This window comes from Phaseolus vulgaris, chromosome 2, assembly GCF_000499845.2.
Source record: "Phaseolus vulgaris cultivar G19833 chromosome 2, P. vulgaris v2.0, whole genome shotgun sequence".
Taxonomy (NCBI): Eukaryota; Viridiplantae; Streptophyta; class Magnoliopsida; order Fabales; family Fabaceae; genus Phaseolus; species Phaseolus vulgaris.
The window spans coordinates 32,183,282-32,197,213 of NC_023758.2; the positions used below are offsets into that span (position 1 = coordinate 32,183,282).

General features: G+C 32.5%; 1 protein-coding gene across 1 annotated transcript; it reads left to right on the top strand.

The window, feature by feature from the left end:
- Positions 1-3,905: 3,905 nt before the first annotated feature.
- LOC137811502 (protein SHI RELATED SEQUENCE 1-like) lies at positions 3,906-6,824 on the top strand. Its single transcript, XM_068613286.1, has 2 exons — positions 3,906-5,286; positions 6,002-6,824. The coding sequence occupies exons 1-2, from the start codon at positions 4,674-4,676 to the stop codon at positions 6,349-6,351; spliced, it is 963 nt and encodes a 320-aa protein (XP_068469387.1). The 5' UTR covers positions 3,906-4,673; the 3' UTR covers positions 6,352-6,824.
- Positions 6,825-13,932: the final 7,108 nt, after the last annotated feature.

Sequence of the window (13,932 nt, forward strand, 5' to 3'; positions counted from 1 at the left end):
TGTCTCATTTTTAAAGTTAACTCAAGATCAGTCATACAACAAATAATTTATAGTCAAACAATTTGAATAATAAAACACACACACACACATATATATATATATATATATATATATTAACTAAATTGTCTATTTCAACTTAAAGAACCTAGTATAATAAGTTATCTAAAGTATTTTGAACAAAATAAAGGCGTGAATGCGAGTGACGATAGCACAACACCAGTGTGGAAGAAGGCGTGAACACCAGTCACAACAGAGGAGCAAAGACATGACACTGCTTAGTCATTCAGTCGATGTGTAAAACACTTTCTACTTATGTTTTCTCCACACTGAAATAGAAAATTTGCAAAAAATTATAGAAATTTTACCATGCATTTCTTTTTTCAATTTTTTTTATAGCCAACTTAAAAAGGCATGGCACAATCTTTTATTTTTCATCAGTGATTAATAAAGGAAAATTGACATAACTAATTACGGGGAAAAAATATAAAGCAGTAAATTTGTGAATGTAGAAAAAGGAAGGATGAACTTATATAAATATAAAAGTTTAAATTCCTCCAACCTCATATAAACATACAAAGAAAGGACACAGAGTGAATTAATTAGTACCAGCATTTGGTACTGGTGAGTGACACTGAAACTAAAATATAGCCAAACACGCATCATCAGTACAATAATTTTCACAGCTTATCTATACCATTATATGAATAATTTGTTTCTAGTATTTACAGGACCATCCTAGGTTTAGCTAGCTATGCCCTGATCCTTATTATATATACATGCATGTATAATTCATTTACTTTTATAAGTTCAGACACAACTAATGTATATGAACTACCTTTCAGATCTGAATATTGGTTACAATCCTTGCTGATAACACTTGAGCCACTGCATTGCTGGTTCATAGTCCTCTTGTAAGGTACAAAACGATTATGCTCTTTCATTTTCATGTAAAGTAACATGATACACGTACATAATTCAAAAAATGAGTGGTCCATACATGTATATTTTCTTTTTTTAAATTATTTGAAACTGGACTTGTTCACAAAAGACATTTTTTACTCACTTAAAAGTAGTTTATATATATTGTAGATACAAATTTTTATAAATTTATTATTTCATTATATAATTTTGTTGAAGTATTATAAAAACATTTATTTTCCAATTTTGAAAGCATTACACAGAAAATTATGGGCTTCAATAGCAAACTAAAGTTTTTTACACTAAAAAAATGAAAGCAATTATAAATAAATTAAAAAAGTATAAGTATGAAATGAATTAAAACATTAATATTTTTTACTTGCCTTGAAAAATGAAACTAACAAATTAAAACCAACTCAGGATAAAGAAATCATGAAATAGCATTGGAGCATGTATCAATCTCATGAAATAACCTAGGAAGAAAACCATCAAGCTATTTTTAGCATCAATGCTAAGAGTGTTAGGAAAATTAAATTATCAATCCACAATAAGTGTTAGCTAGTCTAATGCTATGTAATAATGTATCATTTGACTAACACTTTGTTAGTTGGCCATTAATGTTGATTTTATTATTGGCTAGATTGATGCTCTTTCTTTAAACTCGTTGTAAAAGAGTTCATAAATTTTATCTCACCTAATACCTAATGTATATCAAACAAATACCAAAAACTAGTTGTATAAGTTGATTTCATTTAAGTTATCCAAAGTGTATGAATTAATTTTATTTTATAAAAAAGCAATATCTATCTTATATATAGAGAGAGAGTGAGAGAAAGAGAGAGTGAGTCAGTGAGAGTGTGAGAAATGAATATAAAATGACATACTTGCAATCCACAACAATATATGTAAATGAAATGTTCAAAATTAAATTAAGTCTTTTCTGATTATCTATATCCAGGAGAAAGAGATTCGGTTAATAAATGAATAAAATTCTTTGGATAAAAGTTGTAAGTAGCAGTATCTTTTAAACCCCACATTCTGGTTGTTCAATCAGTAATGTTTTGTATTCACTGAAATTAATATTCATGTGTGATTCCATTATTATCTTTAAAAGATTGCTATTGATCATACTATCTTTATGGAATCTAAGCTCTGAGTACATATAAACTTTTCAATTTGTTTTCTGTCTGATCTGGAAATAGATGTTAAATAATTTTCTTTATGAATTTTAACATCAGTGTGAAAACTTCCATTAAATAAGTTACAATAATATCAACAAATATTTTTTTTATTATAATTTGCATAATTGATTAATGAATCAAGTATATAAATGACACATAAGAAAATTTTACGTGTAACCATTTAAATATGTAATATTTTTAATAATTAAAAAATAATTAACAAATAATTTGTACCTTGTTTGGTTAAATATATTTTAATTTTATCTATAACATTAGTGAGGATATTTAAAATATATTGATCTCTTCTCTACCAGTCACAATAGTTAAAAATATAAAAATAAATTAAAGATGTTTAATGATTATAAAACAATAAAGACAAATCTGAATAAAATTATATAAAAGAATTCATTAGTAAATTTCATAGTTTTCAGCTTTCTTATTCTAAACAAAGTTGGCATGCATGAGTATAATATGTTTTTCAATATGAGTTAAGTTAATTAAGTATGTGAGCTTTAGAAAAATTTGTAAAGTGAGTATTGTTATGAAAAAGAAAGTTTTTTAGTAGTATTGTATGAAAGAAGAGAATAGTGTAAAGAAGTTGTAGAGGAGATTAACAGTAATTGAAGTGTGTAATTGAGAAAGATAAATAGACTTTAGGGTTGAGTTTAGGTGAGATGGAAATGGTGCAGTGATGCATGGTGGGAGTATAGATACAAATAAACAAGAGTACGGGGTGGAAGTCTGTGGCATCAGTCTCATGGTCTCATGGTCATGCGCTGGTATTGCAGGTCGGCGCCTTCCCTTTCTCTCAATTCTCTAACTGTATTAATCATCACACTCCCACTCCAATTTTACTCATTAAACTATTCATCATGCGTTCCCACATACCTTCAATGCCCTCCTCCAAATACTCACCAGAGTCAACCCCCTTCTTCTCCTCTCTTAATTGCACATTGTTTAAGGAGACACTCACATAAACCTAAGAGTCACTCCATAATATTATAACAATCTGTGGACTCTTCACTTCAACACCAAACGAAAACCCTTTCACTTCATTCATTCATTCTACTAGCTACCTCTTTTTTATTCAAATCATAATTTAATACAAAAAAAGAATACATGTACGATCACGATGTGGTGGCGCTCTGTTCCCCTTCATCCACACATAATGTTTGAGGCCACATGATTATTTTTATGGAAACCCGATCAAGTTACCTCTTTTTCACCATCCAAAATCTCTCTACCTCAATAAACTATTTACACCAAACTTCATTCCTTCATTGCCATAGGAAAACCAAACCCTCCCTTATGGAAATGCCACAAATTTCTTCCAACTCCAATGTTTCTTTTAATTCAATACTCCTTCTATGCATACCTATACTCATGTCATTGTCTCACAATAAACCAGTCTTACAAAAATTTAAATAAACCAATGCCTAGCATATCATATAATTTTAAGAGGTAGATAGGTATTATCTATGGGAAGTAATGGTAATTAGTAATAAATATAAATGGATAGGTAGAGAGGGAAGAGAAGAATTTGAAGAGAAATAAATAAAAAGGATAATAATGCTAGAAATTAAGGAAGATAAAAAGGACAATATGTCACAAAAAGAAGCGGGTTTTCCGGTAGAAAAGGACGTGGGGCGCAGAAAGGTATTTGAGATGACACGTGGAAGAAGATGGAACGTAGGATGATGATGGGAAGTAGTATGGACGGTGGAGATGAGATGAATGACATCCATTCCATTAGAATTAGAATTTTTGTTTTTGATAAAAAAGAATGAGAGGAGTACTAAGTTACTTAGTGTGGAGTGAGTTTGTTTTTGTGATAGTGCTAAGTTGCTTACTTAACCACATCACAGGCCACAGACACAAAAGGAGAAGTGGTCAGAAGAAAAAAAAAAGGGCTCTCATAAACTCACGCCAACAATCAGAGAGAGAAAAAACAAATAAAGGAGAATGGGATTGGAAACTTAAATTAGAGGTGCAGCACAGAACAGCACAGAACAGCACAGCAGAGAAGGCATGGCGGCGTTTGCAGTGCTGTAAATCACGCTTTTGTGATTGTTGCTTCGCTCTAATTTATTAATGCACCTTGGCGTTGGCCGAGGGAGAATGAGTTGAGGGCGCGATTAACGCTGCCCCGACACTGTTCCTCCTCTGTCCTCCACCAACAACCCTTCAAATCAATTCTCTCTTTAACTACCCACCACACAACACCTATTACTACTGCCTCCACAACTTAATCCATATCAGAACAACAAAGAGAGAGAAACACAACACAACCATACAAGAACCTAGCATTTTTTAACTTAAAAAAAAAAAAAACAAAAGATCCCTAGTGGTTGTGTAGTTGTCTCTCTCTTACCTTCTCTCTCCCAATTTCAGAACGTAGGGAATTAATTGAAGCAGAAGCTGTTGTCGTGGATTGGAGTGTTTTATAGTAGTAATTAATTATTATTAATTATTTATATTTATAATTGTGTGTAGAGCGAGTTGTTTGGTTGAAGATCGAGGTATTGTTCTTGATATGGATTTTCGAAGGACAGAAACAGTAGAGGAGGCAGAAGAATGGCGGGTATTTTCTCACTAGGAGGTAGAGGAAACAACAACGAAGAGGAGATTCCTCCCCCTCCCGATACCCTATACTGGTATAACAACAAGAATGACGACGTTTCTTCTTACCACCACCACCGAGGAGGCGGTGGCTTTGAGCTATGGAACCAACAGCAGCAGCAACACTTTATGGACCAGGGTCCTCCACAACCACGACCCCTCTTTCACCAAGATCTATACTCCGCCTTGGGTGTTGGTGTTGGACCCAGCAGGCCTATCTCCGATGATCAGTCTTCATCGAGATCCGGCTTCATGGTGGGAGGAGGAAGCGGGAGTGGAAGCGGTGGGATTAGCTGTCAAGATTGTGGAAACCAAGCTAAAAAAGATTGCCCTCACATGCGGTGCAGAACATGCTGCAAGAGCCGGGGCTTCGATTGCCAAACCCATGTCAAGAGCACATGGGTACCGGCTTCACGCCGTCGCGAGAGACAGCAACAACTCTCCACGTTACAACAAAACATTGAAAGTTCTGGAGAGCTTCCGAAAAGGCAGAGAGAGAGGGATCATAATAACCCCACCTCCTCTTCTCTCGCCTGCACTCGCTTGCCTTCCAATCCCTCCTCCTCAGGTATATACTATATATCACTACTACTACTATAGTCTACGCACTACTACACTTATACAATATATCTTCTTCTCTTCGTCATCATCATCTTTTACTTGTCTCGTCTTGTCACACTGCTACATGGACTACCACAAGCACCTCACAGTTTGAGTGATTGACTCTTGAGAGAGAAAAAGGGAAGGAAAGCAAAGAAAGGAAACGTGTATGTGTTGTGAAAGAAAAGAATAATGGAGAGTCGTCCAGGGAAATTCTCTGAAAAGATATATGGAGCAACTGAGAAAGTTTTGGAAGCATACATCCAAACAAGGACGGTATCGATTGCGTGTGTGAAGCAAAATTTCTCTTTTTCTCTCCTTTCTCTTTATCGAAACACTGTTATTTTAGTAGCCCTGACCTGACGATTAGATTGACAGTGAAGAAGAACCTGTTCTCACTCTCTCTCTTACTCTCTTTCTCTCTGCGTGACTGACTGTACTCCTTTCTTTGCTAACACTCACTGGCGCATACCAACACAACACTACACATTCATTTTCACCTTCACTCTTTCTATCATATGTATTTGTCTCAGTATCTTTACTTAGATTCTATTTCCTTTGTTAACTCTCACAAACACAATCCATCTGCTTCTGCTTCTGCTTCTAAAGTGCATCTAACTTGTTCTTGTTTTTTTTTTTTTTTCTACTTTCTCTCTCTACACATTTTACCCTATAAAAAAAAGGGTTAGAGGAGGTTAATTTCCCGGCGGTGGTGAGATCTTCTGCGGAGTTCAGGTGCGTACGTGTGAGCTCGATGGACGAGGCGGATGAGGAGTATGCATACTCAACTGCTGTGAACATTGGAGGGCATGTGTTCAAAGGGATTTTATATGACTATGGTCCAGAAGGTAACCGTAATTACATGGGTGGTAATGGGGAAAGCTCTTCCACTGGGGTTGGAGGTTTGAACCTCACTACTGGTGCTGTTGTCTCAGAGCCACTCCTTGATCCTTCTTCTTCCTTGTATCCAGCTCCTCTTAACACCTTCATGCCCGGTAGCGGTACGCAATTCTTCCCTCACCCACGATCTTGAACAAACAAAAGCCAAAACAAAGCAAACAAACAGAATTTTTATGTTGTTTTTATGTTTTAATTTACTGCATCTTCACTCGCCAACTTTGTTTTTCCACTATTTTATGATCATCTTGTAGTCTTAAATTGATGCTCATTCGAGTAGGAGAGAATGGAAAGAGAAGAAGAAAGAGAAAAAAAGAAAATGCACACGTGTCGTGTTTTGTTTTTATGCAAATGCAAATGATCAATGCTTAATTAGTCTGAAAATGTATCATTCTTGGTAAGTAAGGATATACAATTCGTTAGCCAGTGTTATTTTATTTGTATCTTTCTCTGTACGATATTAATGGACACCTGGTTCTAATATCGGGTTGTTCTCCGTCTTCTTCTTTTTTTATGATGGTTTTAGGGGTTGATTCTTGCATTAGTTTGTTGAATTATATCACAGCTGTCTGGTTTGTTCTCAATACGAAGCTGCTTTTTCTCTGTTTATCCGTATGCTTGCCCGTTTGAAATTCAACTACAAACACAATCTTGATCTTTACAAATTCTCCAAGATGATCTCTACTCTTTTTTATCTTTTAAAATTAAAATTTTCATTTTCCGGTATGGGGTTCCAACCATGCATGAACATTCAAATTTAAAAGGTGAAAGATTTCTCTCCCTATTTCCCATGCGATGCTGTAATTCTAACATCTTACTCAATCTACATTTGCACAGATGTGACGTTCATTGCTAAAGAGGAAATATTGTTAATCAATATGCTCATATTTAATGCACATGCAGCAAACTATACGTATATAGGCGAACACTCCATTTTATGTCTAATGAGTATAGCTTATGGTATAAAACAAATTGTTGCTTGATCCAAAAACACTAAAATGTGTAAAACAAAAGGGAAAGGTTAAGATGTCAGCAGGATTCGAAAACTTGTGATGCTACATGCTCTCTCCATCTCATGACTGCCAACCCCTGTACTCTCTGATCAGTGTCATGTAATTCAGTTTTTCCATGAGATGTCCGCTAAATGTGTTATAATTACCTACACTACATTTTATAGACAACCAAATAACCTCTAGATAATAACTACCTATTATGGATAGTCAACTTTTTATAATGTTGTGTGCCACTCAATATATCTTGTTGTTTACTTTTTGTTCAACATGATTTTTATTTAAATGTTGGACATAGGAGGAACAAGGCAGACAAAACTTGAGGATAGAGAAAATACTAAATTGCATTTTATTTAATGTTTTTAAACAGCATTTCTTTCCAATAGCAAGTTCTACATGGAAAGTCATTAAAGTTAACTTATTCTAATCATTACTATTTTTTTCAACAGAATTTCTTACATCCATTTGATGAAAATATTTCACATTCCATATGCTATGATTTTGAGTTATGTAGGCTTCATTTTCTATTCCGAAACTTATTTGCATTTCTAACATACAATGATCTATTGCAATTCACTCTCTTTTCTCTATATAAATATTTCTTACATCTCTGTAATATTCCCTTTTCCATTTCTACTCTTTATTACTGAGTTTTTCATAGATTTTCAAACATTAGCAACTTATTATAGATTTTTATCTGTAATATTGGAGGCATGAAAAATATAATTAATTTTGAATGAATCCATCCTTAATGTAGACGATGATAATAGAGAAATCTGTTATGAAAAGTCACTTATGACGAATAATGCATGAAGGTATTGGAATCTGACATATCTCTGATCTTACTGATTCTTTTAGTTTGTCTCTGGTTTCTGAAAAGCTTTTCTGTTTGGATTTGACTACATAGTTTATAAGTTCAATATCTGGGGGACTTGACACTTCATTGGTTCTAGTGGTTAGTCTTCCTTTGCATATAAAGTTTGAAGTTAATTAAGTGTTCAAAATCTAAGCCTTAATGCTAATATTCTCTCTTGTACTTCAAAGAGGTTGTGATCTTGAATTTTATTTCATGTTTGGTTGGTCAAGGTTCACTGGATTTTATTAGAAGTTTTTGTTTTTATCTATGAAATGAGCGTTATGGAATTATTTGTATGTATGTATGTATAAAATTACTGTATAAACCAAGGTTATCTGTCTGTAAAGTTTTTATCATGCTTGTTAGATTAGATGTTTAATTAGATGTTTAAGTAAAAATGTTAAAAGTATGTTACTGTCACATATGTTTATTTATAGGTTACTGTTAAAAAATGTTATATGAGAGAAAATAATCAATACCAAATATAGTAGACTTTATTAAAAATTATAATAGACTTTATTAATGTTGTTGTCGTGTAAGCATTTCTTATCAAAATAATCTCACAGCAATTCACTATTTGATTTAGTAATTGGAGTATAGAACTTGTATTCTTGAAAAACAAAATTAATGTAGAATATCTCTTCTTTGTACAGTGGGTTTCACCTTGTCTTGTACCTATTATACTTTTTTTTATGAAATTTATGTTTGAGTCCTATTCGTAATGTAAATAAATACATGTTATGGCAGCTACCATGTGGACTTAAATTCTTGGTAGCAATCAGATGCAACCACATCTGTATACAAGTAAAATGTATGTTTGACCTGAAGTAGTGTAATTAGAATTTCCTCGTACCAACTTAACCCAAAAGTTTATTTTCCAAATTTAGTTGCCGATGTAACTCCTTATTCACTTCCTCCGTTTTTCAGTCCTGCTTTATTGGGATGCACGTGTTTTTAATAAGGAATTTAATCAAACTAGAACTGTAAAACACAATTATCCCTACAATTAACATGAGCATTCATCTTCACCAATGTATATTGGTTCGATTCCGGAGTTTCACTTTATTATTTTAATGAATAATAGTCATGGTGAATATTATTTAATAAGTTTTAAAATAGGTGCAACTAATGTATTTATTGTCTACAGTAAGAGAGATAAGTTCAAATTTATACAGTTGGTTTGATATTAAATTTTGACACAACTTTGTATTGAGCAGTAGAAAAGCACTTTTGCTTTGGTTTTTCTGGTATTTGTTGTTAAGAGTTTTTTCATGAAATTACACAAATAAAACCAGATGCACTAATGGAGATGCAAATTGGTTGTTTGATATCATCAGGAGGGAGAAGACTGTATTTAACAATTAAAAGCAATTAAAAGATGTAGTATATGTACGTCTATGTTTTGTAGACAAAATGAAAGACTAAATAAATAAGAACTTGTGGATTCTATTATTTGACTTTAGTAACATAGTTATACCACTTTACCAATTGTCTTGGAAGTGGCTGATAGTGGCGAACTGATCTCTATAAACTCCGCTTTAAATTTTTGCCCTCTTTCTTGGATTCGTATTCTTTTTCACGCAATAAAGAGTACAACAGCATAGTGGACTTTGGCAGTGCCAACTTGAAAGCAAGGGAATAAACTTGAATGTGTTCATTGATGAATCTTGGGGTAGATATTACAATTCAACTCTATCCATTATTTTGATTAATAAATGATTTTAACTTGGTAGTTCTTGTTTAGCCCTAACATGTTCCTCTCTATTAAAAATAAACTCAATAAAATAAGAATAAAAGGTTGTTTTGATGATACACTAATCATACAAGTTAGTTTACATACATATAAAGAAAAAAGTATTAAAGCTGACATTTGAGGGAATTGTAGGATATACACACCTTGATTTGATAGGTAGCCTGTGATCTAACCCCAGCATTTGAAAACTGAAAAGAAAACACTTGCCGGTTGGGGGAGAAGAAACTTAAGCTAAAACTGAACTTGGTTGTAGGCCACAGTGGTTTACGGTGTTGTGTACTGCTGCTATGAATGCTTGTTTTCCAGAAGTATATATTTTGTGAAATGGTCAAAAGGTTGTGAAAACAGATGCCACACTACTGGCATTGAGCAGTTTGAAATAGACTACACAATTCACGTGTCCATAATAATTGTAGTACAATTGAAGTAAGGCGTCTGAGGAGGTCTAAGCAATTGGAAGTCTGATTTGATATTTGTAAAGCAGGACCAAAGAACCCAAATCTAATGAACACTAGGGCTTCTTGCAGAATAATGGGTGGGTTATGTTTTCGTACTGCTTCAGCGGCAGCATGGCAGTACCATAGGGTGAGCCAGAGGCATAGGAGCCTAGTGTGCACCATAATGGAATGGTGGTCTCAACACTGTGCATAGCAGTTTTGGTGGTCCCACCAAGACTTGTGCTGGTTGGTTAGGGATGACTCAGGCAACTCTCTCTTGTTCTTCAAAATGTTTGCGTGTGTTGTCTAGTGAGGGATGGATGGTGTGTGTATGTGTCTATGTCCCCCGGACCAAAAAAATCTCAAGTGAAGCATGTGTTATCCTTACAAAGGAATGGGGCTAGGAGTAGGTTTGATGATGAGGTCGTAATAGTGTGTAAGAAAGAAAGCCTCGTATTAATTTGTGTTGATGAATTGTGTACAGTGGTCAATGTGTAGAGGGGGTGATTGCTTTGATCATGTGCATGTGTTGTCATGTTTGTGCAGAATTGTTAAGTGTGTTCATTTTATGGATGGGGAAGGATAGAATAGCACATACAATGCAACATAAGTACCTATCTCATAATATAACTCTTCTTCTGTCAGCCATTTATCTAGCACTGTATTGGTGCTGCTCTCTGTGGGACTAAAAACCTATCTCTTCATTTATCAAATATTACTTATTGGATCTTTTTTGGCACACATTTCCAACCTCTTAATAATTAGTGTTATTCAATAACTAGCAAGAAAGAAAAAAGATAGAAAATGACAGGTTTAATCGATAGTATGATATGATAAAAGTGCAAAAACATGAGGTATTTTAATATATATATATATATATATATATATAGAGAGAGAGAGAGAGAGAGAGAGAGAGAGAATATGTTTTAAGAATGAACAATATATAAAATGTTACTCTTTTTTGGATTACTTACTATTATTTAACAATTATAATTACATATACATGATTTGATTGTTCTAAGGTACATTATCAAAACAAAAGAATACAAGATAATCTATTAAGTTTAAGTTTTGAAAAGAAATAAGGTACATTAATCTTCTTGAAAGTCCTTATCAATGGACCTTACGAAGAACTAGTTTACATCTAAAGGGACTGGTTTCACAATAAGTTTTTATTTAATCCAATTAAATTCATTTGGTTATATTTATTCTAATTTTATATTTTATTAAATTGAGTTTCTCTATCTTACTTAATAACTCTATTCAATCTAAAGCAATTATCATTGAGTTATGTTGGAATTATGGGATTTAGTAATTTAAAAAAAAATCTCTTTAACTTTTTAGCAAAAGTATTTAAAAAATATAGACAAACAATAATTTTTTCGAATTTTATGATATCAAAACAATAATTACAATTTTATCGTACAACTTTCTTAGTGCAATCTTAAAAAATAATGTACCAAATAAAAAAAGTACTTTAATAACAGGTGCCATATGAAATATTTAATTATAACATTTACAAAATAATACTCTAATAATTAGTTAGATATACAAAATTTGTTTTCTTTATGTATATGAATTATGTAGTTGAGTTGGAGATTCGTCATATTTAAAAATATGGACTTCTTACTTAAACTAGATTTAATTGTAAGTACTGAATGGAATTAACGTATCCAATAACCTAATCTAATTAATGCTGATAAAAAAAATTAATCTAATTAACCAACAAAAATGTGATGAGTTAGATAAGATTAACAATATTTCTTTATTCAGTATGACTAGCTTTTACACTTAATGTTGAAGCTTGTTATACTTTGTACTTATTTCTTTTCAATATTAAGATGTGTTGAGTTTACATCCATAACGAAATAAATAATACTTTTGTCTTTATCATGAGAAATTATTTATGGATCAAACAATATAATACTACATTATTTAATATACATTTTACATTACAGTTCTAATATTAACTGTTTTATTTGCAATTAAAAAACAGCGTAGCTCACCGAATGAACTTCTATCAATATGAATTGTTGATTTATCTATCAATTATTACAAATTTATATAAAATTTACTAAATATGTAAGTAAAATCATATGTACACATTACTTATAAATATTTTTTTAATGTAAGCCTAAGTTACTCACTTACAGATTTAACATGTATAAAATATTGACACCATAAATCAAGAACCATATTAAAAGATATTGTACTCATGTATTTATAACCTTATCTTAATCTATAGGTAAGGTAAATAGTTATTTATGTACCCATATTTTGTACAAATTTAACAAAACAGTTTATTAAAAAAGTTTAATGAACTTTATAACTCATGTTAAAAAAAGTTAAAAAACAAAATTAAAATAAAGATATGTAATCATCTAGAAGTTAGTTGTCTTTCACCACTATTTGCAATAGAATTTGTTCCCATATAAAGTACAGACTATAATAGTGACAGAAGATGAATTAATTAATATAAAAAAATATTTATCACACATACAAACATGGTATAACACCAGATACTAACACTTGATATATTTTTGACTTGATATATTTTTGACACATTAGATGTTAGTTTATCTATATCTCCAATATTAGGATGATACGAAAAATTGATACCAAATTAGATGTAAGTCTCTCACAACTTCTCATCACTCTGAATCATGTATATGTGATTAGACAATACTGAAACAGGGATACTCCTTAACATGAGTTCCGAATTTATCTTGGATAAGAAAAATTGTTGGATTTGGAAGGACAGTGTGACCACTGGGTACTCGGTTAGCTCAACTTACAATATTCTAAGGGGCTCTTTTTGGAAGGGAATGTTCGTCTGTGTTCGAATCTTTTTGGAAGATCAAAGTTTGACTTTCAACTCACTTGACAACTTGGAGAGGGTTGGGTAATACGATTGCTTTTAAGGCCAATTTGGTAAGAAGAGGGGTTACAGTTGATAGTATTTCATGTTGTTTGTGTGGAGAGGAAAAGGAGACATCAAAGCATTTATTTTTTTACTATAGAATTGTTTGGTTAGTTTGGAACCAGTGTTATGTTTGGCTTGGGGTGGTGTCGGTATATCATTTTGATCCTGTTTCACATTTCTTGCATTTTAAATTGTGTAACGTTCCAACCTACATTAATGTCATTTGGGGAAGTGTTTAGATTGTAGTTATTGGTGAGATTTTGAGGCATAGGAATAAGTACATCTTTAAAGGTGGAGTGATAAACCATTCTGAAAATTTTTCTTTGGTTCAACTAAGTTTGGTCTTGGATTACATCTAATGTTGTGCTGCTTGTTTTTCCTTGTCAGATTGGTGTCTTGATCCGTTGACTGGTTTATTTCTAATTAAGAGCCTTTGATTCTACATGCCTTTAGTTTGAGTAGGGTGATTGTGTGGTGTTATTCTGTATCTGTGGTGCCTTGAATTGGTAGGATTTTGTAAACTTCCAGGGTCTATCGTTTTTAGAGTAGTTGCTGGATGTTTCTATTTTGATTTGTAATAGGGTTAAACCACTCCTAAAATGATTCATATTTATTTATTTTTTTCTTGATGATAAAAAAAATGAGTTCCGAATTTGTGACAACCATCAAGATCTGATATCATCCCGAGTATCCATACATCAACTATTAAAGACCATGTAATCACTCAACTAGGGTCAA

Coding starts and splice junctions, on each gene's coding strand:
- LOC137811502 (XM_068613286.1), top strand. CDS start 4,674: ATGGCGGGTATTTTCTCACTAGGAGGTAGAGGAAACAACAACGAAGAG. Junction 5,287..6,001: donor TTCCAATCCCTCCTCCTCAG/GTATATACTATA, acceptor TATAAAAAAAAG/GGTTAGAGGAGGTTAATTTC.